At 44.6% G+C, this 24,435-nt stretch overlaps 1 protein-coding gene across 1 annotated transcript in view; it reads left to right on the top strand.

Annotated features, from left to right (window-relative positions):
* Window positions 1-24,435, top strand: part of CCDC187 (coiled-coil domain containing 187) — a 148,499-nt gene that overhangs the window by 58,857 nt on the left and 65,207 nt on the right. The window contains exons 17-23 of the mRNA XM_029611872.1: window positions 1,090-1,223; window positions 3,594-3,694; window positions 7,353-7,492; window positions 7,808-7,995; window positions 10,620-10,707; window positions 13,520-13,666; window positions 16,718-16,860. Of these exons, the coding sequence (XP_029467732.1) occupies window positions 1,090-1,223; window positions 3,594-3,694; window positions 7,353-7,492; window positions 7,808-7,995; window positions 10,620-10,707; window positions 13,520-13,666; window positions 16,718-16,860 (941 nt within the window). The remainder of the gene's footprint in view (window positions 1-1,089; window positions 1,224-3,593; window positions 3,695-7,352; window positions 7,493-7,807; window positions 7,996-10,619; window positions 10,708-13,519; window positions 13,667-16,717; window positions 16,861-24,435) is intronic.

Genomic DNA, 24,435 nt, shown 5'->3' on the forward strand with positions numbered 1-24,435 from the left:
GACTAAGGGGGATCTATTCCTTTACCCCCTGCTCTTTTGGTGATTTGACCTGAAGCACGCCTTGTGGGGGAGGCATTTTATTTTTCCTCGCTTCAGGAAGCAGATTGCCTTGAGCTGCCCCTGATTCTGGAGGCAACTCTCAAACTCCTTGACTAGGTGCAACGTTTGCAGGTACTTTGCCTATGAAAATTGGCCATTAGTACAAAGGAGCTTCTAGTAGACTTGGATTTATGCACAGACCTACTGAGCCTGTGCCTGGGAGAGTAGATTTCCTGCCCTCCTCCCCTACCACCCTGCAATTCTGCCCTGGATCGTGGAAGGCGCTCCTCTAGCTGCCATCACCACTGCCTCCTCCCCTCAGGACTTTGGCTCCAGCAGCGATCCTCAAAGGGCAAGGAGCATAGGGACTAAGCCTACATTCACAGGCTCCACCCCCCTTTAGGCCTCCATGTGAAAGGCAGAGCTTGGGAATGGCAGGCTTAGTTCTTGCGCTCACTGTGCTTTGAGAATCATTGCTGGAGCCAAGGTCCAGCTGAGTGCTGTGCATATGTTGGATGCTTGTTGGGAGAGGAGGGGAGAGGGGTGGCACGGCTCTAGCACTGAATCAGTGCCTAGGGGAGCTGATCAAATCCATTCCTGCCTTCGAGTTTTGCATCTTCTTTTTGGGCAGGTTGAAATTTCAATGGACAATAACATGCGTATATTTGAAAATATAATCTATGCATGCTACATCCTCTCCCCTGCTTAAACTTGCCTTTGAGTGAATTACTTTTGAAAGTTTCCCTCCCTAAGAACATACAAAAACAAGCTGAATGGCTTATAAACTCTCTTCAATCTGCACTTGAAGTTTGTCAAACTCTTACTTATGTGGATCAGAAAAAGTAAGGGGGTTTCAGAATTTGGGGGGGTTCCACTGCAGGAGCAGGAGTTGGGGGATTCTTCTCAGCTCTTGAGAATAACCATAGTGAGAGGTCAGTGAGAGACGAGATGGCTTGAATGCTTCATGCTGTCAATGTTATTTCACAACCATAAATAAATATTGATGACTACCTCAGAGTGCTGTGACTGAATGCTAAAGTTGTCTTACAGTGGTTGGGTGACACCAAAGGAAATGGTACCATCGAGCCTTCAGTAGCAGGCCATGAAGAAAATTTGGAGGCCCAGCAATTTCCAGATGACACAAAACGCATCACAGGTGTCCAAAACATTACTACTGGAGACAAGTAAGTGATTTCTGATAGAAACTGCAATTTCAATTTTCAAATGGGACAATTTTGTGATTTTGCTAGTAGCACTCTACCTGGCGCTCCTCTGGGAACTCTGACCTCTGCTTCCCCTCTTGCCCAGCATTTCAAATCACCAAAAGGGCTAGACTAAGGGGGATCTATTCCCTCACCCCCCGCTCCAGTAAAGGATATCATAGAAAAACTATACACAGATGAGCATACACATTGGTTTTTCTTGTACATTCACCTCTGTGTACATTTTGCCATTGATCCAGTGAAAGGTATCACAACTTCTACATGTATTTAGTTGTCCTTAGGAAAAATAAAGCAATAATTAAAATGTTTAGATAATTTCTAAATGCAAAGCTCCTTCATTTGTTTTAGTTGTTAGCCGCTAGGCGTAAGTGCAGCTATATCTGAGCCTGGAGCTATGTCTTTTCTCATTAGTGACTCTTTATAATAATCCCCAGTGTGGCAGAAGAAGTCATTTGCTTTGACACAGACATAGGGAGCAAATTTGAAAACAGCCTGCCCAGGTGCAACATTCAGATTTAAAAGAGAAAGTCTGTATGTATTTTCCCTTTGAAAATTGTCCATGAGTATGAATGGCCCGTGCATTTTGCATCTGCTTTCTGTTGGGCTAAACTTGGCAGGGAAATAGTGCATGCACATTGCATTTTCAAATGTAGGCATGCTATTTCTTAATCCCGTCCCTCAAAACACACTCCTGGAAATGCCTCTCCTTAACCTAACTAAACGTATGTGTGCTGTGGGACCCCCACCTGTACTTTACTGGGTTAGAAAGGGTGGTCAGCTTTCAGGCAGCCCTTAAAGGGCTTTTGAAAATACCCCTCTTAATCATGCCCATTGCTGCCTGTTGGCATATAAGCAAGAGGAAAATGTTAGTCCCAGTTTCCATTAGTATCTCATTCTGGATAGTGCATGTAATCTAACAGTGTGTTGCTTAGTGCGGGGGAGGAGAAGAAAGAGCTGATGTACTCTCCCATAGATCCTTGGAGGATTTGCAGGAGCAATCAAAAGATTTAAAGATATTGTCTGTAACATCGACCCTTTCTTACTACCACATCCAGAATTTAAAGGGTAACAAGTCATGTTCAGAATTTGCAAAAGGCATGTATAACACATACAAGTACATGAAAACATGCAAAAACACTCACAGGCCAATACTGTAAAGTGCGTTCAGTTGAGTGCACTTTTTAGCACGGTTTAGACGTGCGTTTTGGATGCGTGTCGACAACTCCGTATACAATAAGGGGTTTAGCGCGTCCACAATGCGCTAAACAGGAAAAGAAATATCGTAGCGATATTAAGTCAGAGGAACCAAAAGGTAAAAAAAATGATTTAAAAAACATTTTAAAAATGTGCCTGCAGATCAGGTTAGAAAAATGGATGCTCAGTTATACGAGCATCCATTTTTCTAACCCATGGCTGTACACCAGTTCGAAAACTGAGCGTCCGTTTTCCAAACCCACTGACAGACACCCCTCCCGGGCTAAGGAGCTGCTAGGGGCATGCAGTTGTCCCTAGAGCCTCCTTTTAGCGTGACCCCTCATTTGCATTCTGTATCACGTGCCCAGGAGAGGGGGGCTGAGCATGTGTTCAAAGAGCGGGTGCTGAACATGGACACGCTTTTTTAGCACATCCGTACTGTATTGGCCTGTCACAGAACCAGAGCAGGTTAGCCAGATAAGACACTTGTCTGGCTAAGCAGTTAGCCAGGTAGTTAGTGAGCGGGCAGTGGGCGTAACAGTGCAGTGCTATTTAGCCATGCTGCTGAATATCCTGTGTAAGTAAGTTAGCTAAATAAATGTTAACCAGCCAACTTACTTAGCCAGCTATGTCTGAATATTGACCTCTAGAGGTACTGGCAAGAATTGTATTGGAGTATTTGTTTTCTTTCTTGCTTTGTATTCTTTTATTGTATGTTTTATTTTATGTTATATACAGTACATAAACGGGTAACCCACCATGAAATGTATGAATATGTGGGTTAGACATTTTAATAAATAAATAAATCTCGATGTAGGATCAGCAATACTTCAAAGAAAACATTTGCAAACTAGCTGGTTGAACCCACAGGAGTTCCTTGATTTGGCAAATCTACACTAGAATTCAAGCATATTCACCCAATCTGAGGAAACCTCACTAGGCATATTTGATGTGGATTCCCACAAATTGGTGAATCTACAGCCATTACTCATAGAATCCAATCAAATTTTCCCAAGCTTCAACAGAGAGCGCTTCTTATCAAAGCCACCTACCTTCGGATTATGAAATGTTATGGTGGAATAAAACATGCATTTGCTTATCTATGATTTTTGTTTTTGTTTTTTTTTTTAATTTCAGAATAAAAAGTCAGAAGGAGCATTTTCCAAAGCAGCCTTTGCTGACCATGGAAGGACATGATACAGCATCTACAGATATTAAGAAAATTTCTCTCTTTCTTGGTAATGAATCAGTGAGCGAGGAATACCAACTGTGATATTATTTTGTATCAAACATGCCTGATTTTCCCCATCCCCAAAACTAATTACAACTCAAAATATGACTGGGGATGTGCATGGGAAAAATTTTCATATTGTTTATCTTTTACTATTTTTCATTTTTTTTTTTTTGTTTCTGTATTTTAGCTTGTGCTAAATGTGTTGCGAGCATGGGGTGCGGTTGCTTGCTCGAAAGAGAGTGAGCCCTTAGATCATGGAATGTCCTCAGGGCGGAGCTCCAAAGTATGCACCATGGGAGGCAATGTATCCAGGCATGGGCTGGACTTGGAACATAGCATGGACTTGGAACATAGCTTGGACTTGGAATGAGGTACATTCAGACCTTCACTGAACCTGTATGCATGGAGTGAGACCCAACAATGCAATGCTGGTCTCTAGGGTAGTCTTCTGGCCACTCGATAGCCCTTTTGGACCTGCCGCTTGGAATGGCAAGTGCGTCAGGACAGACGACGGCTGAGGGCAAGACATGGCATGATGAGGAAAAGACACTGAGGGCTTGACCCTTGAATGAAGACTGGGAACTTGGATGAAGACTTGAATCCAAAGAACATGGATTCAGGTTCAGGTTAGAGTTCAGTTTCCACAGGTACTGCACTTGAGCGCACTCTACACAGCCTGCCGTGGGCTGGTCGTGGACCACGCTGTCTCACTGCATGCCCTACACAACCTGCCACAGGTTGGTTGCGGACCACGCCAGAAGCAAGACAGGTTCAAGACTGAGACTCTGACAAGGATGCGAGCCAGGACATCCTGAAGAACATGGCTTAGAATGAGGATCATGTCTTAGAAAGAGGATCATGGCTTGGAATGAGGAACAAGGAGATCCATTAGCTGTACAAGCTTCTCGAGTCCTGGAACTAGGAACATGACTAGAAACTCGAGGCTTGATTTGGAACGTGACTTGAAACTTGGAACTCTAAAACAAGGATGGACTCCAAGGACTTGATCCAGCGAAGATGGACTTGGAGACAGGTCCTGTGCCAGGAAGTGCCCTTCACAGCCCCCCATGGGCTGGTCACGGATCACAACACTGGCATACCTGGAGGAAGAACAAGGGATGATCTAGAATGTTGACCTTGGAATGAAGACAGGAACATCAGGAACTTTACTGAAGGCTTGGATGAGGCGAAGATTCAGAAGACTTGAATAAAGCACTGACAAAAGACCAGGAACTTGGAATGTAGAACATGGAGGAGCTCCCATGAAGAACAAGGCAACCAGGAACATGGAACAGGAACAAGACGTCCAGGAACATCCAACGAAGAACATGAAGACCATCAAGGCAGGAGCATGACCACAGAAGACCTTGCAGGAAGAAGAGCCATGGACGACCATGAGGATCCCACGAAGGCCCTGAGGAACTTGCAGAAAGCCCTTTTATAGGGCTGAGTATGTGATGAGGTGATGACATCATCTGTAAGGCCACAGGGCTTTTCCCACCGCGGGCCCTTTAAATTCACAGCAGATGCGCGTTCATGCCTAAGCAGGAGCCGGCGTCGGGTGGCCTCCTGGCCACGCCTAGAAGACATAGGCGTTGGTGGAGTCCCAGTCAAGAAGATGCCAGAGTCGGCGGTGTTCCTGCCATGAAGAACAGGCACCCGGGCCACGAAGAGCTGGAGGCATCAGCGTCATCCCAGCCATGAGACGGGCGAAGAGGTGGCATCGGTGGCCCGTTGATGCAGGGCAACAAACAGCGGCACTTTGGGCTGCCCTGGCAGCATCAGCAACTGATGATGGCCTCCTGGCTACGGAGATAGAACTGAGCTGGCATCTGCTGGCAGGAGGTGATATTATTTCCTATAATGCAGCAAAATAAAGGGTGATTGCATCTGCTATCTTAGCCCTAGAGAAACAAATGCACCTTGATAAAGACATGTTTGAAAGATGCCCCAGTAAGGAGAGCAAGGCTAAGTTTGTAACCACTCAGAATTCAGGACAGGATATTAATGAAGTCTTTAGAGAATATTATCAAGCGGTGTACACTGCTGCTCCGGGAACCTTGCAGGATATTCAGAGCTATGCGCATTCTATCACTCTTCCTAAAATAAAAATAAAACGAGTGTGCATGCGCCCATGCATGCGATATCGGTGCACAAGTGAAGATACAGTGGAATTTTAAATTGTGCGCGCACTTGCGCAAGTATGTTTTAAAATACATCAACGGCGTGGAAGTATGCCCCTAATTTTAAGAGCTTTCTCGTGCACAGCTGGTGTGTGTGTCTTCCATAGGACTTTGGCTTTTACGTGCGTATGTAAGCGGATTTTAAAACATGCTCACGCGAGGAACGTTCCCAGTTTTCCAATTAATCCACCAGTTTGTCCAGTTAATATCAAGGTCTTTCAGACCTCTCTGGTTCTTCATCCTGCACACTGTCTAGTTGACCCGGACCCCTCACCCTGTCCTATAAGCCTTAAAACTCGAGATCTACAAACTTTCTCCTCATCAGGAGCAGCTGCAAAGTTTTGCAGATATCTATCGTATGCGTGCTGCGGTTTTAGTTTTTAAAATTCGGAGTTACGCCTATTAGTGTTGACCCCAGCCCAGAATGCTCAGGCCCTGCCCCTTTTACACCCCCTTATTTTGCACATGTGCACGGGTATATTCGCACATAATTTGTGGCTTTTTAAAATCCGTGTTGCTCTCCTGCAGCCCACACACCACATAGATGGGCATTTTTTGTGCGAGCAACGCTCTTAAAATCATTCTCGTAATCCGTATTTTTCCATTTTGAAAATGATTCTACCAGAACTACGCATTCACAATTCTACCGCTAAATCGTGTGCAGAAAATTTTGCTGGACATTTAACATGCATATTTTTGAACATGCAAAAGTATGCACAAAAGTGCAAATTGCTCCCCTACCCCATCCTTGGAAATACCTCCGCTCAGTCTGGGCAAGCTTACATACAAACAGGCAGTACGTGCGGAGAGTTTACCTGCGTATTGTCTGGGCAATTTCATAAAAAGCTATCTCTGTGAGTAAAACCCTGTTTTACCTGCAGAAGTCCCTTTGAAAATTACCCCTTTAGCACATGCTAAAATGCAGGAATGAAGGAAAATGTGTTGATTTGTTGTGTCATTTCGGAAACGCTACAAGAAATGAAGGCCATTGGTGTTTTCAGTGAAATTTTACATGACTGCATGCTCCTGTTTCATAATCCGTGGTATGGATCAACTAAAGTGCGTAAAATTTCTGACGGCTATGGATTTTGCTTAGAATTGCCCTTAGTTCCCGAGGGAAAACTCTGATTTGCAAGGTATTACCCTCAAAATTCCCAGTTTTCAGAGCAAATAAAAATGAACAAGACTCAGAAAGACCCCCCCCAAAATATATCCCTTGCTATCTCCTAAATAGCAGGATGAGAAAAGCACAGAAAACGACAGTCTAGAACATGCTCACTAGAAACCCACGCACTCTTCACTAGGATTCTCGAGGTGTCAGCATAGCTGATACTTATTTCTAGTTTAACAAGGAATAATGTACCATTACGGATGCCAGCGCATAGAAGGAAAAATGATGCCAAATGCTGAATGAACCTTGTACTGTACATGTTTTCTGACTTACTTTCCCTGTAATGGGTTTCCTTTTTCCTTTCCTAGATCCTCTGCCTGCAAAGAGCGATGACACTCTTCATTCCATAGGTACTATCTCACCCACAACAGAGCTGTCAAATTGTGAAAGGCAGATTGTAGAAGATTCAGGAGATAGCAGCGAACAATTGACAGACTCCACCAGCATGGTACTGTATTTAGCTGGGTCGAATACACATTAACCCTGTGCAATAAGTGTTTCCTATATATTTGTACTTTATAACTCCACAAACTCTGCAACTACATTGAATCATTTGGGGTTTTCAGTCATGTAAACAGACCTGTATGGCTAAAAACTCATCCTAAATGGGATCTTTGTTAATTTAGGATGAGAATGGCCAGAAACTAATACTAAATTGTCCTCCAAGACCATTAAGTTTCTCACAATAATTTAATAGTGTTCATAATCCAACTTTAATTTTGAAAATTTGTAGGATGCATTAATTTGATTTGTTCTCTTTTAGTGGAGTGAAATTGGTCAATTCTATGGATTTCCCCACACACTCAGCCGCTTTACCTTGGAAATGGCCCAGCAGTACCTGAGAGATGAAGAATTACGTGCTCGGCACCAGACTGCCCTTCTCAGACTGAGAGAAGACGCACTCCAGGAGAAAACCAGAACTGAACTATCGTGGCTGGAACATCAAAAAATGTGAGTACATAAAGAAAATTGACCAGATGTTGAACATACAACTACAGGGATTGTTAGTGACCAGATGCAGCTTCTTCCACCTTTGAAATATCCTAAAGATGGGACTTTTTCCTATTTGCTGTCATTTTGCAGATTGTCACCCAGGCCATGGTCTTCTCAAAACTGCAGTAACATATATTCTTTGGGCCAACTGTTAAGCTGACCCAGAGGCAGCAGCTAATGCAGAATGCATCAATCTGGCTTCTGCCTAGCCTAGATCCAATGGAGCATGTCATGCCCAGGCTATATAGTTCACATGAACTATGCAGCCTATTGAAAACAGGACTCCATTTTGCTCCTTATGCTCCATTGCAAAGGTTGACGTCATCGAGAGAGGGATGGCAGAACATACTACTACTACTACTGTGTTAGTACTAGCAGGATTTATTATTTCTAAAATACTACTAGACACACACAGTGCTGTACTGATGCACATAAAAAAAAAACCAATCCCTTCTCCATGAAGCTAACAATCTAGTCGAGACAAACATACATGACCAACAAGTATATGGGAAGAGTATTAATTCTAGAGAATTTCTTATGATTTGAAAACAGTTTCAAAAAGGTAAGACTATGATAATAAATCCAACTGCTAGTTTGATTCTGTTTATCAGGCTGCAAGTTCAGAAATAACTAAAAGACCTGGTGAAAACACAGTCACTTTCATAGCTAGGACTATCTGGCAAGCTACACAGGGGATCAAGAAGGCCAGATGTTTGAGCAACAACCACACTAGCATTTAGGTTATTACAGAGCTAGAAGTAAGACATGGGAAAGGTAGTGTTCTGGAGGAAACTATTTGGGGATCTTGTATACCCATCTGTCAAAGATGATGGCATACAGGGGGGAGCGTGACGTCACGCTACGAGATGGCAGCTTGATTCTTGGGCTCCCGTCGTCTCCCCGGTGTATCCACAGAAATCCGCACTCCACCTGACCATCTGGCCCTCATTTAGCTTAGAGAGCTTACGATCACGCCGCACGATGACTAGCAAGAAAAAAACAGCGGATCTCCAGCGCTTTTCCTATCAAAAGGAGAGCGGTAAGGAGCTGGGCTGCTCCCCTGTGGGGGAAGATGGCGGACAAGATGGCGGCGTCGCGTGTGTTGAATCTCTCGAGCCCTCTATGACGACCTCGGATATCGCAGACAGCACAATTTCTGAGCACCCGACACGCGCTGAATTCCGAGAATGGTTTGCTGGGATTCGATCTGATTTAAAAGCTTACTGCCAAGAGCTACTGACCCGCGTGGAGGAGGTAAAGGAAGACCTCTCGGCATTGGGCCACCGGGTGGGAGACATAGACGTACGGGTCGAGGGCCAGAATGAACAAATTCAAGCAAATAAAAATGCCTCTGATATGCTCCGGGCTGAAAATGCACAACTTACCGCCAAACTCGCTGATTTGGAAAATAGGGCAAGAAGGAGCAATCTCCGCTTCAGGGGCTTTTCTGAGGCGACAGGGCCTGAAGATTGTCACGCGCTGATTCGTGATTTCTGTCTATACATGCTACGCGAAACGGATGCACAGGCGTCTTCTGGCCCCCCTGACATTCAGTTTGATCGAGCACACAGGGCTCTGCATGCTCCTCAGCCCAATCGCCCGCGTGACATCGTTGTTTGCTTTACTTCCTTCAAAATCAAGGAGCAGATCGTGGCTGCGGCGTGAGAGAGAAATGAATGGGCCTGGAACAACCATAAGGTCGCCATCTTTCCGGACCTATCTCAGGCAACACTACAAAGTCAGCAGACTTTTCGGGAAGCGACCACTTTTCTCCGCAGTAAATCAGTACGTTACCGCTGGCTACACCCGTTTGGACTTTCATTTACCCACGAGGGTGTCACACATAAATGCATCACCCCGGAGGAAGCTCTGCCGAGCCTTGCTATTCTGGGATATGTTGCCCCACAGTTTTCTCAGAAGGGCGTTGGATCTGGCCCTGTCGAGCAGCAGAGATTTGAATAGAAAGAGATACTACAAGACACTACAAGAATTCATTCACAAGATAAGCTATTTTAATATATAAATAAGAAAAATATTTAAAAAATAGACTTCACTGATGGCTATGATTATAAATTATAGATGCAGTCAAAACAATGGACCCCAAACACTCTTCTGAGTGAGTGTCAACAGCGTCAGTATATATATGATGGTCATTAAAAAAAAAATTTCCACTATTGTCTTCTATACATATGTAGTGAATTTATTTTTCTGATTTATATTAATATTCATATAAGTGGGTTCATTATGATAGTATTGTCACAAATTAAGGTTTATGGCACCAGATCCCAGCCCTCGTTTATATTGACTGGCAATCCAAAGAAACAGGAGGAAAATTGCCAGGTCAAAAAGAAAAAATATATTATTATTTAGGGTTCCATTAAAGTGATTTCTCTATTTCTAACTCTGGAAAAACTTCTCAGTTGAGCAGCTGTGAATAGGAAGAAGTTTATGTAATATAGTTGGAAAACATATTGTTTTCAACTCAAGTATCTATCAATCCTCATCCAACTCTTGGAAAAACAGCCAGCTTATTTCCTTGAAGACATCTTTATCATTTCTATTGTTTGCAATTTTTCCTTCAGGCGATTAGATGTTACACGAGACCATCAAAAAGTGGCTGACATAGTCAAGCAGCAGCAGGAGATCCTCAGTCGCCTGCAGCAAGAGCAGGTAACCCATGCTCTCCCTTCTGCAGAATCTACTGACAAATATTTCTGAAAAAAACTTTAAAATGAGAGCTTGTTAACCTTCGGCTGATGCACCATTCTTTCAAGGTTGTATGATTCACTGGCAGACTAGCTTCTGGTGTTGCTACTACTGAGAAGGAAGGGAGATTGTCCTTGAGCTTAGGCAGCTGTGTGAATTGCTTCTGGAGCTGGGAAAATCCTTTGTTGACATTTAATGGTTTTGTTTTGGTTTTTTTTTAATGGCTCCTGCTAAGAGCTCTAAATAAAATATCTGCAATGTAAACATTCTTGGATTCCTTATTCTTACAGGACAAAATGACTATAAAGCATGACCATAGAAGCCAACTTTTCAAAATGATTGGGGGTGGACGCTAAACTAAATAAAAATTATCCCTCTCTGGACACAGTAAAGGAGATTATTGAGTATTGAGTGTGCTCAAGCTGGCACCTATGAGCATGACTGCAGTATTTGTATGGAAACTGAAGTTTGGCATACAGTACTCTATAGTAAACACAGGAGTGCTATTTGCTAAGAAAAATGCACCCTCAGTGCAGAGAACAGGTGCACAAGCAACCACTGCATCCAACTATAATCTGGGGAATAATAAGAACTCCCTTTGGATCTAGGAAAATCATTATGCTAGTAAGACTTACTTCACTAGTAAAGAATACCTCACTGGTATTATAGTAAAACAGTTGTTCTAAAAGCACTGTAGCAATTATTACTACTACTAAGCATTTTTCATAATGCCTCTGTATTGCTCCATTGTGAGACCGCACCTTGAAAACTATGTGCAATTCTGGTCACCACATCTCAAAAAAGATACAATTGCATTGGAGAATGTACAGAGAAGGGTGACCAAAATGATAAAGGACATGTAATAGCTCTCCTATGAGGAGAGGTTGAAGAGGTTAGGGCTGCTCAGCTTAGAGAAGAGGAGGGATAGGATACAGGTCTACAAAATCATGAAAGGACTTGAATGGGTAAATGTGAATCAGTTATTTACTCTTTCAGATAATAGAATGACTAGGGAGCAATCAATGAAATTAGCAAGTAGCACATTTAAAACAAATTGGAGAAAATTATTTTTCTTTCAGTGCACAATTAGGCTCTGGAATTCATTGTCAGAGGATTTGGTTAAGACAGTTAGTGTAGATAGGTTTAAAAAAGGTTTAGATAAGTTACTGGAGAAGTCCATAAACTGCTATTAATCAATAAGGAATAGCCACTGCTTGTTACCAGCATTAGTAGCTTGGGATCTATTTAATGTTTAGGTACTTGCCAGGCACTTATGACTTGGATTAGTCACTGTTGGAAACAGGATACTGGGCTTGATGGACCCTTGGTCTGACCCAGTATGGTCTATATTATGTTCTTATGTACAATCTTAATGCATGTCCCTCAGTTCTCTTTCACTTTCAGGATGATTTTGGCATAGAAAGACGCTTTCCCACCTAAACACTTTGGGGCGGATTTTAAGAGCCCTGCTCGCCTAAATCCGCCCAAATCCGGGCGGATTTAGGCGAGCAGGGCCCTGCGCGCCGGTGAGCCTATTTTACATAGGTCTACCGGCGCGCGCAGAGCCCCGGGACTCGCGTAAGTCCCGGGGTTCTCCGAGGGGGGCGTGTCGGGGGCATGTCGGGGGGCGGGCCCGGTCGTCGCGGCGTTTAGGGGGCGTGTCGGCAGTGTTTTGGGGGCGGGTATGGGGGCGTGGTTACGGCCCGGGGCGGTCAGGGGGCGTGGCCGCGCCCTCCGTACCCGCCCCCAGGTCGCGTCCCGGCGCGCTAGCGGCCCGCTGGCGTGCGGGGATTTACGCCTCCCGGAGGGAGGCGTAAATCCCCCGACAAAGGTAAGGATGGGGTTTAGACAGGGCCGGGCGGGTGGGTTAGGTAGGGGAAGGGAGGGGAAGGTGAGGGGAGGGCAAAAGAAAGTTCCCTCTGAGGCCGCTCCGATTTCGGAGCGGCCTCGGAGGGAACGGAGGTAGCTGCGCGGCTCGGCGCGCGCCGGCTATACAGAATCCATAGCCTTGCGTGCGCTGATCCCGGATTTTAGCGGATACGCGCGGCTCTGCGCGTATCTACTAAAATCCAGCGTACTTTTGCTTGCGCCTGATGTGCCAGCAAAAGTAGGCCAAATCGCGCGGTTTGAAAATCTACCCCTTTGTTTACTGTCATAGTATTAAATACCATGTTAAAACTTCCCCATTAAAAATATTGGGATTCACTGAAAGAGGATCCTGATAAAACTCCTTTGATGATTTCTTGCCACAATTATTCAATATGTAATAAATAAGCATGGGAGTAGCTTGCTTGTTGCGGCGGTTACTACCCCGAACCAATTAAGCCTGATACTTCACTTTGAATACATATACAGAGCAGCTCGCTGCTTCAACGGCAGGGGGAATGAAGAAAAGAGGATTTATATTAAGACAAGGACTAAATTGCACAGGCTGGGTAAATAAATAAGAGTGGGAGTAGCTTGCTTATTGCGGTGGTAACTACCCCAAACCAATTAGGCTTGATACTTCACTTTTATGCAGCTCCAGCACTGCTTTCTACATCAGTAGCAGGGGTGGAAGGAAATTAGAACCAAAAAGTTACCAATAAGGGCCCTGACCTCAGCAGTCAGAGTAACAGATAAGTATGAGAAAAATAACTGTGAAAGCTTGCTGGGCAGACTGGATGGGCCGTTTGGTCTTCTTCTGCTGTCATTTCTATGTTCTATGTTCTATATTTTTTATTTGACCTGAAGTAAGTTCAATGTTCTTCCCGTTCCTCCACCCCACTACCTGCAGGCAGAGATCATGCATCTGCACAATATCTACAAGGCAGCCCACCAGGAACGAAAACTGTTAGTGAAACAACAAAGGGCCATCCAACGGATGCAGCGGTCTACAGCTCATCTGCAGCAGAAGCTACACGGCTCAGAGGACAGCTGGCAGGTTAGAAGCATCATTTATGTTCAGTGGTGAAAACATGGTAGTGACACTTAAGGCTATGTTGTGCCACCACTCATAATCTTTCTAAATTAGTATTTCTGCTGTTCATGCACTCCGGTGCTTTCATGTTTCCATAACTGGCACAGGTGCTTTACCAGGCCACCTTCTGTCTTCCTGGGCCATGCAATCAAATAAATGAAAGGTTTGTTATTGTGCTGGAGGAAGAAGAGAGTAGCTAAAGAACTAAAGAGGTGGAGCCAGAGGGGCACAAGAACCTGTTGTAAACCAATGAAGAAGCCACAAGTCACTGGCTTGGCGATGGCCATGTTTCTTCCCCCTTTATTTCGTAAAGTACCATTTCTTCTTTTTAACACTTTGACCACTGGTTATGTTGTTGGACATAGTGTTAAGAATGTAAGTCTTTTTTGGTATTATTGGCTATGAGCAATCGTTAGACTAGTGAGAAAATGAATTAAATACATTAATAAAATCAAGACCTTATTGTACAAGAGCCATGAATTAGACTCCTCCTAACACTCAGGATCTAATTGTGATTGATGTAACGTTTTGTTGGTTCCCTTAGGGCCATACAAGTATTTATAAATCAGGGCTGCTCTTGCCATCCTTCCCCTCCTTCCTGAACTTCCCAGGGAGTGAGTTCTTTCTGTGGGGCAGGAGGAAACCCTCTGTGGCCCAGGTGATGGAGAGTCCCTCCTATGCTGTGTGTATCTTTCTGTTGTGGTGTTCTCCTCAAGCACAGACAGGCTGGACTCAGACTGGGTGTTCAAATCATATTTACTGATTGATTCCAAAAGGTCGATCACTGTCCCACAAACATTCAACAAATGAAGCTGTACACGGCGCCTCTGCTGGGATGCTGGTGTCCATCTCTCCAGCTGCTGGGAGGGAGTTTGCCACTGCCTATTCATCAGTGCAGCAGCCCAGTAGATTAGGGAATCCTAGGGGAAGCCCTGTGACGCAAAAAGATCCTACCTGAGTCCAAAGTTCAGTCTGGTGCCCACAACCTGTGTTCTGTTCCCTTTGGGGTGAAGATCCAGTTGAGAATCTCCCAATGCTTGATGTTACAACCTCATAGTAACATAGTAATGATGGCAGAAAAAGACCAAATGGTACATCCAGTCTGCCCAGCAAAGCTTCCCATGGTAGTAAATGCTGCTCCGTGCAGGTTACTCCATGTTTCTGTTAAGGGTAGTAACTGCCGCTCTGTGCAGGTTACCCCCATGATTCTGTTAAGGGTAGTAACTGCCGCTCCATGTAGGTTACCCTCATGATTCTGTTAAGGATAGTAACTACCACTCTGTGCAGGTTACCCCCAGGTCCACTACCCCCATGCTTCTTTTCATTCATTCCCATCCTCTAGCCTTTAGTGATCCACAGCGTTATTCCCATGCCCCTTTGAAATCCTTCACAGTTTTAGTCTTCACCACTTCCTCCGGAAGGTCATTCCAGACATCCACCACCCTCTCCGTGAAGAAATATTTTCTGACATTGGTTCTAAGTCTTCTTCCCTGGAGTTTCAAATCGTGACCCCTAGTTCTACTAACTTGTTTCCAGTGGAAAAAGTATGTTGTTGACCATAGATCATTAAAACCTTTCAAGTTTCTGAAGGTGTGTATCATATCTCCTCTGCTCCTCCTTTCCTCCAGGGTTTACATATTTAGGTCCTTCAATCTCTCCTCATAAGTTATTTGATGGAGACCCCCCACCATTTTGGTTGCCCTTCTCTGGACCGCCTCCATCCTGTCTCTGGCCTTTTGAGATAAAGTCTCCAGTAAACCTCGGTTTATTTGTCTGGGAGATAAGCCTGATGTTCCAGTTCTTCTTTCAGCCCTCTATCTCCTTCCATAAGTGTGCAGAGGGGTGGGGAAAGAAACCTCCACACTAACGAAAAGGGGAAAAATCAAGTCTCTGACCAAATCTCTCATGCTGGGTTATGCTGTCACTGGTCTTGCTTCCTCTAGGAAGAAGAGGGGCTGCTCACAGGTCTCCAGCCCCTGCTACCAGGATTGGGAGAGGGGCCTTTCTCCAAAGCACTGGATGTTCCCCAGAATAAGAAAAATAAATCCAAAAGCTGAACCAAAATCTACAAAATCTCTCTTTCATTCTTTAAAAAAGGAGGCAGACCATCTCAGTCAGGGAGTGTACTGATGAGGAATCTCCTCTAACGCAAGAAAACACCAAGCTGGGTTAGTGGGCCAAGTTCAGCAGGAAAAAGTAAAATTAGCCCCTTACTCTTCAAAACCTAACTCAAACTGACTACACACTCTCTACTTCTAACTCTGCCTTATGCCCCTGGGATAACCAATCACAATCAGCTCAGTGGAGAGACTGAAAGAGACTGGAAAATCCCAATGCTGTTACAAGTTCTAATATGGGACCTAGAGCCATCCAGCGGCTAACTGAAAGGTCTGCCACATTGAAATTTAGTGTGGGTGTAGGGGTAATCGTCAAACAATACAATCTGGGACAAAGTCCATGGGGTACCTTTTTATCTGTGGACTTTGCACCAGCTTTCGACATAAAAGTACCTATGTTTCTGCAGACATTTGCATCAGCTTTCTAGGCAGGTACTTTTTCTGATGGATTTGAAAATGCTGTCTATGAGCGTACTTCTCCTCCCCTGATCTAAACGCGCCCCGAGGTATGCTTTTTCTAAATGTGGCTAAAAGTGCATACATCCTGGAACACCATACATACTTCTAGTTTTATTGATGAAGGGTAGATTTTTTTTCTCAATTTTTGCACATAAATGACCTTGAAAATCATCCTCTTAGTATTTCTGTTTGCAGCCTCGGCCCTGCTGGCAGATCCTGTGGGTCACCATTGGGTTGTTTTTTTTTTCTGCATGGTCCATGGGACGTCCCATAGATCTCTTTGGTGCCTTCAGAGGAGCTGACTGTAGAAGAAGTGATGAATCAGCTGCAGAAGAAGTTCAGAGGGGTTAAGAAGAAGAAGGTGGTGATCCTCTGTTTTTATTTTGGCCTGTGGTTGATAAAACAATTGAAATGGTTCAACTTTCACTAATTCTTGCAGTTGTTCAATGGCCAGACAGTGGTGATGCAGAAGGGTGGTGCGACTTTGAAGCTTTCAGAAGATGACACGTCCATACCTGTTGCTGCAATGAGTAAAACCGGGGATGCCCAGTCACAACTAAAAAAGAGCAGAAAGTATACAGCGTAAGTATTTCCAGCAATTAAAAAGAAAACTAGTCTGAGAGGATAAGAGTATAACATGTAAGGCAGGGGTTCCTATCCTGGGGTCCATGAACCAGGCACACATTTTATTTCTGTGTATGTACTTATGTGCATTTTACTGGGCAGGGGTCCATAGCGTTCATTAGATGTATTTATTTAGAAGGTCTTATAATACCACACTCTGTAATAAGTATTGCTCATTAGTGACCCCAGAAAAGGTTAAGAACCACTGATCTTGGGGTTTCTCTGTTTATACATTAAAGGGATGGGTAATTCCTTTGCTAGAATTGCTAGAAATGATTATATAAGGATCTATAGTGAATTTGAAAGAGGAGCTTAGCTCTCTTATTTTCATTAGAACCTATGAAATCTTGCTATAATATTACATTATCAAATAATGCAGTAAGGGGTGGATTTTCAAAACATTACATGCGTAAAAGTTAGTATATTCGCAAGTAAGTAGCCTCTACTTGTGTTTTCTGTATTTTCTAAAAGTCAGAAATATGCCCATATTTTCACTTTCACATATACGCACTTACAAAAAAGAGGGGGGAGGGGGTGTTTGGGAGTTCCGGGGCTGGGCCAACACTTACACACGTAAGTTGCTATTTTAAAACACATGCTTGCACATTTGCCAATGTATTTGCATAGTTTTACATCTGCTAATTATCTGGCATAAGTGATATTAAACCTGTTTATTGTGTAGTACTGACTGGTGAGAGGTCTGGGCGAACTGGGGGAGTTCAGGCTGAAGAACCAGTAAGGTCTTGATGACTTGATGAAGGACTGGATAAACTGGCGGACTAATTGATAAACTGGTTTTCATTTACATGTGTATGTTTTAAAATTGGCCGACTCGTGTATATTGCTGGGTAGAGATACGCAACTTTTATAAAAGGTGAGGGTTACAAAACACTAGCATACATCTGCTCGTGGCCATATATGCCTGTATAAGGCACCATGTGCATTCATTCGAAAGTTATCCTCCCAGTCTTTACCTCTGTCCTAAAATCTCTGCAGGAAGCAAACCCCTAAGACATCTTTTCATTTCTGGGGAAATCCTTTAGATAACTTGGGCTTCTGGCATGAAGCAAACCCCTAAGACATCTTTTCATTTCTGGGGAAATCCTTTAGATAACTTGGGCTTCTGGCATGTAGCACCCCTTGGCGGAGGAATGATTATAAATAAAGAGCATTGTGTGCAGATGGCCTGCAGTGCCAGTAATAGAAACATAGAAACATAGAAATGACATAGAAACATAGAAATGATGGCAGAAGAAGACCAAATGGCCCATCCGGTCTGCCCAGCAAGCTTCACACATTTTTTCTCTCATACTTATCTGTTTCTCTTAGCTCTTGGTTCTATTTCCCTTCCACCCCCACCTTTAATGTAGAGAGCAGTGATGGAGCTGCATCCAAGTGAAATATCTAGCTTGATTAGTTAGGGGTAGTAGCCGCCGCAATAAGCAAGCTACACCCATGCTTATTTGTTTTACCCAGACTAATGGGTCTGAACCTGGAGAGGAAGGATGGCTGTGAATAAGCAACACTTTAAGGCAGCCTTTAACCGTCCCCTAACCAGGGTAGATTGTGATATGAGGCATGCTGAGGGGCTAATGCTCAATTGCTTTTTTCCTTTACTGAAAACTGATTTTTTTATATTAAAGTCAAAGCAAAATGTCATACTTTCCTATGAGACAACCAAAAATGCTTTATACATTTAAAAGTGAATTTTCAAAAGTTGCACACGTAAAAATAGCACTTATGCATGTAACATATATGCATTTTATGCTATTTATAGAAACCTCAACATACACGCGTAAATCAGGATCCGCGAGTAAATTCTCGCATGTAAAAAAGAGGGGGGCAGGGGCATTGCAGGGAGGGGCCAACATTTACGTGAGTAAGTTGCTGTTTTATAAGTAATTTATGCATGTAAATTTGGCACATTATTTGCATATATTTATTCCTGCTCAATATCTGAAATAAGTGATCATTAACATTTTAAAAGTGAAAAAATGACAGGGGAAGGGGTCTGGGTGAAATGGGGGGATTTCAGGCTGAAGAGCCAGGAGGGTCTTCATGAGTTGCAGGGGACTGGGTGAACTGGTTGACTAATTGGTAAAACTGGTCAGTTCATTGTCGTGAGCATATTGGAAAATCCCCTGACATACACAAGTAAAAGCTAACTTACGAGGGGTAAATGCAATAACACATGCAAAATATACTTGCATATACCTTTACAATTTAATGTAAAAATATGTGAGTATATCATTTGCATACGTTTATCCAGCTAAATTCTGACTTATCTGGCTAAGTAGTGCCTTTGCCGCTACATATTCGGACAAATTCGAACTTATCCAGATAAGTAAAAGGCACTTATCTGGCTAACTTCTGATTTATCCAGCTAAGCAGCAGCAGGCGTTACTTAGCCGGATGAGTCTGAAAAGCACTACTTGTCCATCTAAGTAGCACTTATCGGCCTTATCCTGCTATGTAAGATGGCCGGATGTCTAACAAAAAAGCACTTCTTAGCCTGTTAAGTCTTAAAATGCTACTTATCCAGCTAAGGGCCAGATTCATTAAGGCTTTTCTCCCATTTTCTGTCTATCAGAAAAACCCTTAGTGAGTCAGGTACTAAGTTAGATAGCCTGATAAGCCTGAAAGTGCTACTTATCCGATTTAACTACTTAGACAAGTATCCCTTTTCAGACTTATCTGGCTAAGTAGTGCCTTTGCCGCTACTTAGCTGGATAAATTGGAACTTATCCAGATAAGTGCGAACTTGTGCGACTCACAGTTTTTATATACGCAAGCATGTTTGTGCGCATATTTGCTCATATTTAATAAACTGAGAATATTGTTTGCACACAGGTTATAAAATACTGTAGCAACTTTGCGCACACCCATACATGCATATTATTGCAGAAGTGGACACTTGGACCGAGGTAAGGTTGGTGCTACCCACAGGGAGAGCCCTGCAAGTCCTCACCATCGACAGGCAGAGCTGGCTGGAGCAGAAGCCCAACAGGAACTTCACCAATAACAGCCCTCATTCCCCTTAGGTTGAGCCCTCGGGTGCCGGGGCCAGCTGGACTTAGGGGCAGGCCTCGGTGAGGAGATAAATCCATCACAGAAGGTATTGTTGGCCTGCAGGTACAGAACAAAGTCAGTCCAAGCAGTGGTTGCCGGGGCAGGCAGCAGACAGCAGAGATGAGAGCAGGCAGAGTTCAACAAAACAAGGAGAAAACAGTGGTCACAAGGCAGGTGGAAGTCAAATGTCATTGAGGAGCAGTCCGAAGTCAAGCCAGGAATCCAAATGAAGACAAAGCCAGGGATCCAGACAGAGGTCAAGCCGAGAAGTCAATCCAAGGGGATGAGGCAAGGCAGAACAGCAGGATGGAACACTGAAGTCAGACGAGGAACCACGAGAAAGCATCGCGGAAACTCCAAAGACCCAGGAGGGATCCAGGAATGCAAACAGAAGGCACTGGAACAGGAGCAAGAGCAGAAACCAGAACTAGTAACAAATAGGCAAACTTCTACTCCAAGGAGTTAATCCTATTGCCGAGGCAATTGAGGGAGGGCAGAGCAGGCCTTACATAGGGGAAGGCCTATGATGTCAACTGTGGGCGCTGCAGTGGATTTCCTGCAATGGGCCCTTTAAATGTGCCTGAGCCACACACCCACCTAGAGAAGACCCACTCAGCTGAGCGGTGTTCCCAGTGCAGCGCATCTGGCCTGCGCAGCGGCCAGCTACGCCTTTGAGCTGGGCCCAGCCGTGGCATCGGTGGGTCCCCTCCGACCCTGGGCTGGAGGTAAGAGTGGCCGGTCATGGGACGGACCCACGACCAGCCAAACTCAACACATATATGGGCAGATTTGAAAGTTATCCTCCCTTTGAGCACTATCCCATGTAGCTGTGAAGTATTGCAAAGAGAAATCACATGGAAAAGCAGCCAGTGCAAAGTATGTACAGTGGGAGCCACCAAATACTATGTGCAGATGGCCAGGAGAGGGATGAAGGGGAGGGTAAAATGGGGCATGTAATTTTGGAAATTCCATATACACGTGCGGTTTTTCTCCCTCGACCTAGACACCACCTTGGGAATGCCTTTTTTTATCCTGGATAAAAGTATGAATGCAGTGGAAGCCCACGCGCACTTTTAACCGGGGTTGAGGAGGGCAACTCTCAGGCAGGCCAATTTCCCTGGATAAGTGATTATTTACCTGGGTAAATAGCGGTGAAAATGATCCTCCGGAGAAAAAGTGATACTCTATTAAATCCATACAATATGTTCTTGGACTGACCTGGTCGGATCACAGTAAATCTCGACTGTACTCACTAGGCTATGGGCTGCCAGCTCTGTTACCCAGTGGTACTCTAGGAACACAAAGTGGCCCATACATCAAATGCACACAGCATTTCCAATGGTGCAGGTTAGGCCTGGGAAACATTCTGCTTCATCCCAAATAGCTCCTGCAGTAAAATCAGTCAAACTACAGGCACTGTTTTTGATCTGTCCCAATCCATCCGCACAGTAGTCGGGACTGATGCACATAGTGTACATCTTGGATCAGGGCACACAGTTCCAGCGTCCTTGATTTTTGCCATCAGGCACCACATGCATTTTATTTTGGTTGTAGACAGATGGATTTCACATATGCAAAACAATCTGTTCAAATTGTGGCCTTCAGCTTCCAATGAATTCCCCCAGTCCTGCTATTCAGAGACAGATTTAGTATTTTGGTGCCCCTAGGCACTGTTGCCCCCTATCTTCCCCTTGCCCACCGAGTTGGGAAACAGGGAGTAGAAGGTCTAAGGCATAGTCCCCTCATTTTCTGTGCCAGCTCAAGGGTAGATTCTGTGGAAAAAAATTAAAATTCTGAAGCAAATTGGCAAACATTTCCATCTTTTATATTATATTATAAAAATGAATTTGTTTTAAGAACATAAGAACTTGCCATGCTGGGTCAGACCAAGGGTCCATCAAGCCCAGCATCCTGTTTCCAACAGAGGCCAAACCAGGCCTCAAGAACCTGGCAAGTACCCAAACACCAAGAAGATCCCATGCTACTGATGCAATTAATAGCAGTGGCCATTCCCTAAGTAAACTTGATTAATAGCCGTTAATGGACTTCTCCTCCAAGAACTTATCCAAACCTTTTTTGAACCCAGCTACACTAACTGCACTAACCACATCCTCTGGCAACAAATTCCAGAGCTTTATGGTGCATTGAGTGAAATTCCATATACACGTGCGATTAGCCTTAAATGTGCTACTTGCTAACTTCATGGAATGCCCCCTAGTCCTTTTATTATTCAAAAGTGTAAATAACCGATTAACATCTACTCATTCAAGTCCTCTCATGATCTTAAAGACCTCTATCATATCCCCCTTCAGCCGTCTCTTCTCCAAGCTGAACAGCCCTAACCTCTTCAGCCTTTCCTCATAGGGGAGCTGTTCCATCCCCTTTATCATCCAGGCGGCGGCGGTGGGAGCCGGCGGGCGGGTGGGCGCGTGTTGGATCCAGGCGGCGGCGGCGGCGGCGGGAGCCGGCGGGCGGGTGGGCGCATGTTCGATCCAGGCCGCGGCCGGGTGGGCGTGCATTCATCCAGGCAGAGGGAGCCGGCGGCGAAAGTGGCCTCCGGAGGCCGCGGCGAAAGTGGCCCCCGGGAGCCGGCGGCGAAAGTGGCCTCCGGAGGCCGCTTTTGCCGCCGGCTCCCTCTGCCTGGATGAATGCACGGCCCCCGCCGGCAATGAATGAATGCCCGTGCGAAATGAGCGCCGAAATCGCACGGGCATTCATTCACTGCCGGCGGGGGCCGTGCATTCATCCAGGCAGAGGGAGCCGGCGGCGAAAGCAGCCTCCGGAGGCCGCTTTCGCCGCCGGCTCCCTCTGCCTGGATGAATGCACGCCCACCCGGCCGCGGCCTGGATCGAACACGCGCCCACCCGCCCGCCGGCTCCCGCCGCCGCCTGGATCCAACACGCGCCCACCCGCCCGCCGGCTCCCACTGCCGCCGCCGCCTGGATGAACGGGCGCCCATCCGCCCGCCGGCTCCCGCCACCGCCTCGATGACCGCACGCCTGGGGGATTCAGAAAGTGACAGGAAAGTGACAGGGATTTATACATATATATAAACAACTTAGCTGCAATGTTAATATGGAGGTCGTCCATGGTTTTTTACACTTTACTCCCTTTGGTTTTACCCCCATTTTTTACACTTTATTCCCGTTTTAATTTTTGAACACCACACTAACACCAAGTAGAGGGTAGCGGTAAACTAACAGGTTAAGGACGCTGCAAAATAGCGGGTTACAAAGGAGATAATCTGAGCGCGCGTCACAGTATCGGAGGGGAATAGCTAATTCCTTCATTATACAGCTAATTCGTTCATTTACATATCATATACATGCTGGAAGCGGAAAGGGTTATGAGTCTGTTTTAAGAAGCGCTAAGGACACGTGAAACTGGAGACTGTATCGCTGGATCGCCTTACGCGTCCGAATTGTGCGCTCCCAGCACGTTACAGACGGGAAATCTTCAACCGCACGTTACAGTATCGATCTGTAGATGTGCTGCTGTTCTAAAACACGGAAACATCTATGAAATTTGTTGTTTTGTTTTGTGTCATTTCCAATCCGAAAATCACAAAATTCAACAGAGCTTTCTTCATTTTGTTTTAGCAAGTGTTAAAGTAACATACATGAAGGAAAACAGGAAAGAAATGAAGCGCAACTTTTTTTCCCTGCAGACCCCTACTTTTCACAAGATTTGGGACAGCAAGATATCCTGGCTGCATCTCTGTAAAATGCCCCTAAACAAACAGGACCTGAAAAGTCTCTGCTCCGTTCTTATTTAGACACAATAACCTTATAACTATAAAGTAACTTTGGACATGTACTAAAAACACGGCTCAAATCCATAATGGTAATAAATAATTTCACAGCAGAGAAATGAGAAATATGTGTAAATAGCCTGTGTTGTTCCCAGGTCTGCATGCACTTCACACCTTGTATCTGATTTTCCAAGGGAAACTATCTATAGTTTCCTTTTGAAAACTGCCTACAAGGTATATGTAGCCATGATATTTCTAGGTGAGTTTGATCAGGAGTAAAAACACATGTACATCTGAAACTCAAATAAATGTATATTTGTTTCCTCCCCCTGATTTAAATACACCCCCCCCCCCAAATTAATCTGGATAAAAATATGCACATTATGAAAGGCCACCCATACTTTTAGCTGCTGTAGGGCCAGTTGAAGTCAATGGAGAAAGGTCCCATTAGCAATAGGATTAAATGGTCAGTTTTCACAGTGGGAAAAGGTAAACAGTGGAGTGCCTCAGGGATCGGTACTTGGACTGGTGCTTTTTAATATATTTATGAATGATCTGGAAAGGGGTACGACAAGTGAGATGATCAAATTTGTGGATGACACAAAATTATGCAGCGTAGTTAAATCTCAAGCGGATTGTGATAAATTGCAGGAGGAGCTTGTGAAACTGGAAGATTGGGCTTCCAAATGGCAGATTAAATTTAATGTGGACAA

This window comes from Rhinatrema bivittatum, chromosome 8 (genome assembly GCF_901001135.1).
Source record: "Rhinatrema bivittatum chromosome 8, aRhiBiv1.1, whole genome shotgun sequence".
NCBI classification, from domain to species: Eukaryota; Metazoa; Chordata; class Amphibia; order Gymnophiona; family Rhinatrematidae; genus Rhinatrema; species Rhinatrema bivittatum.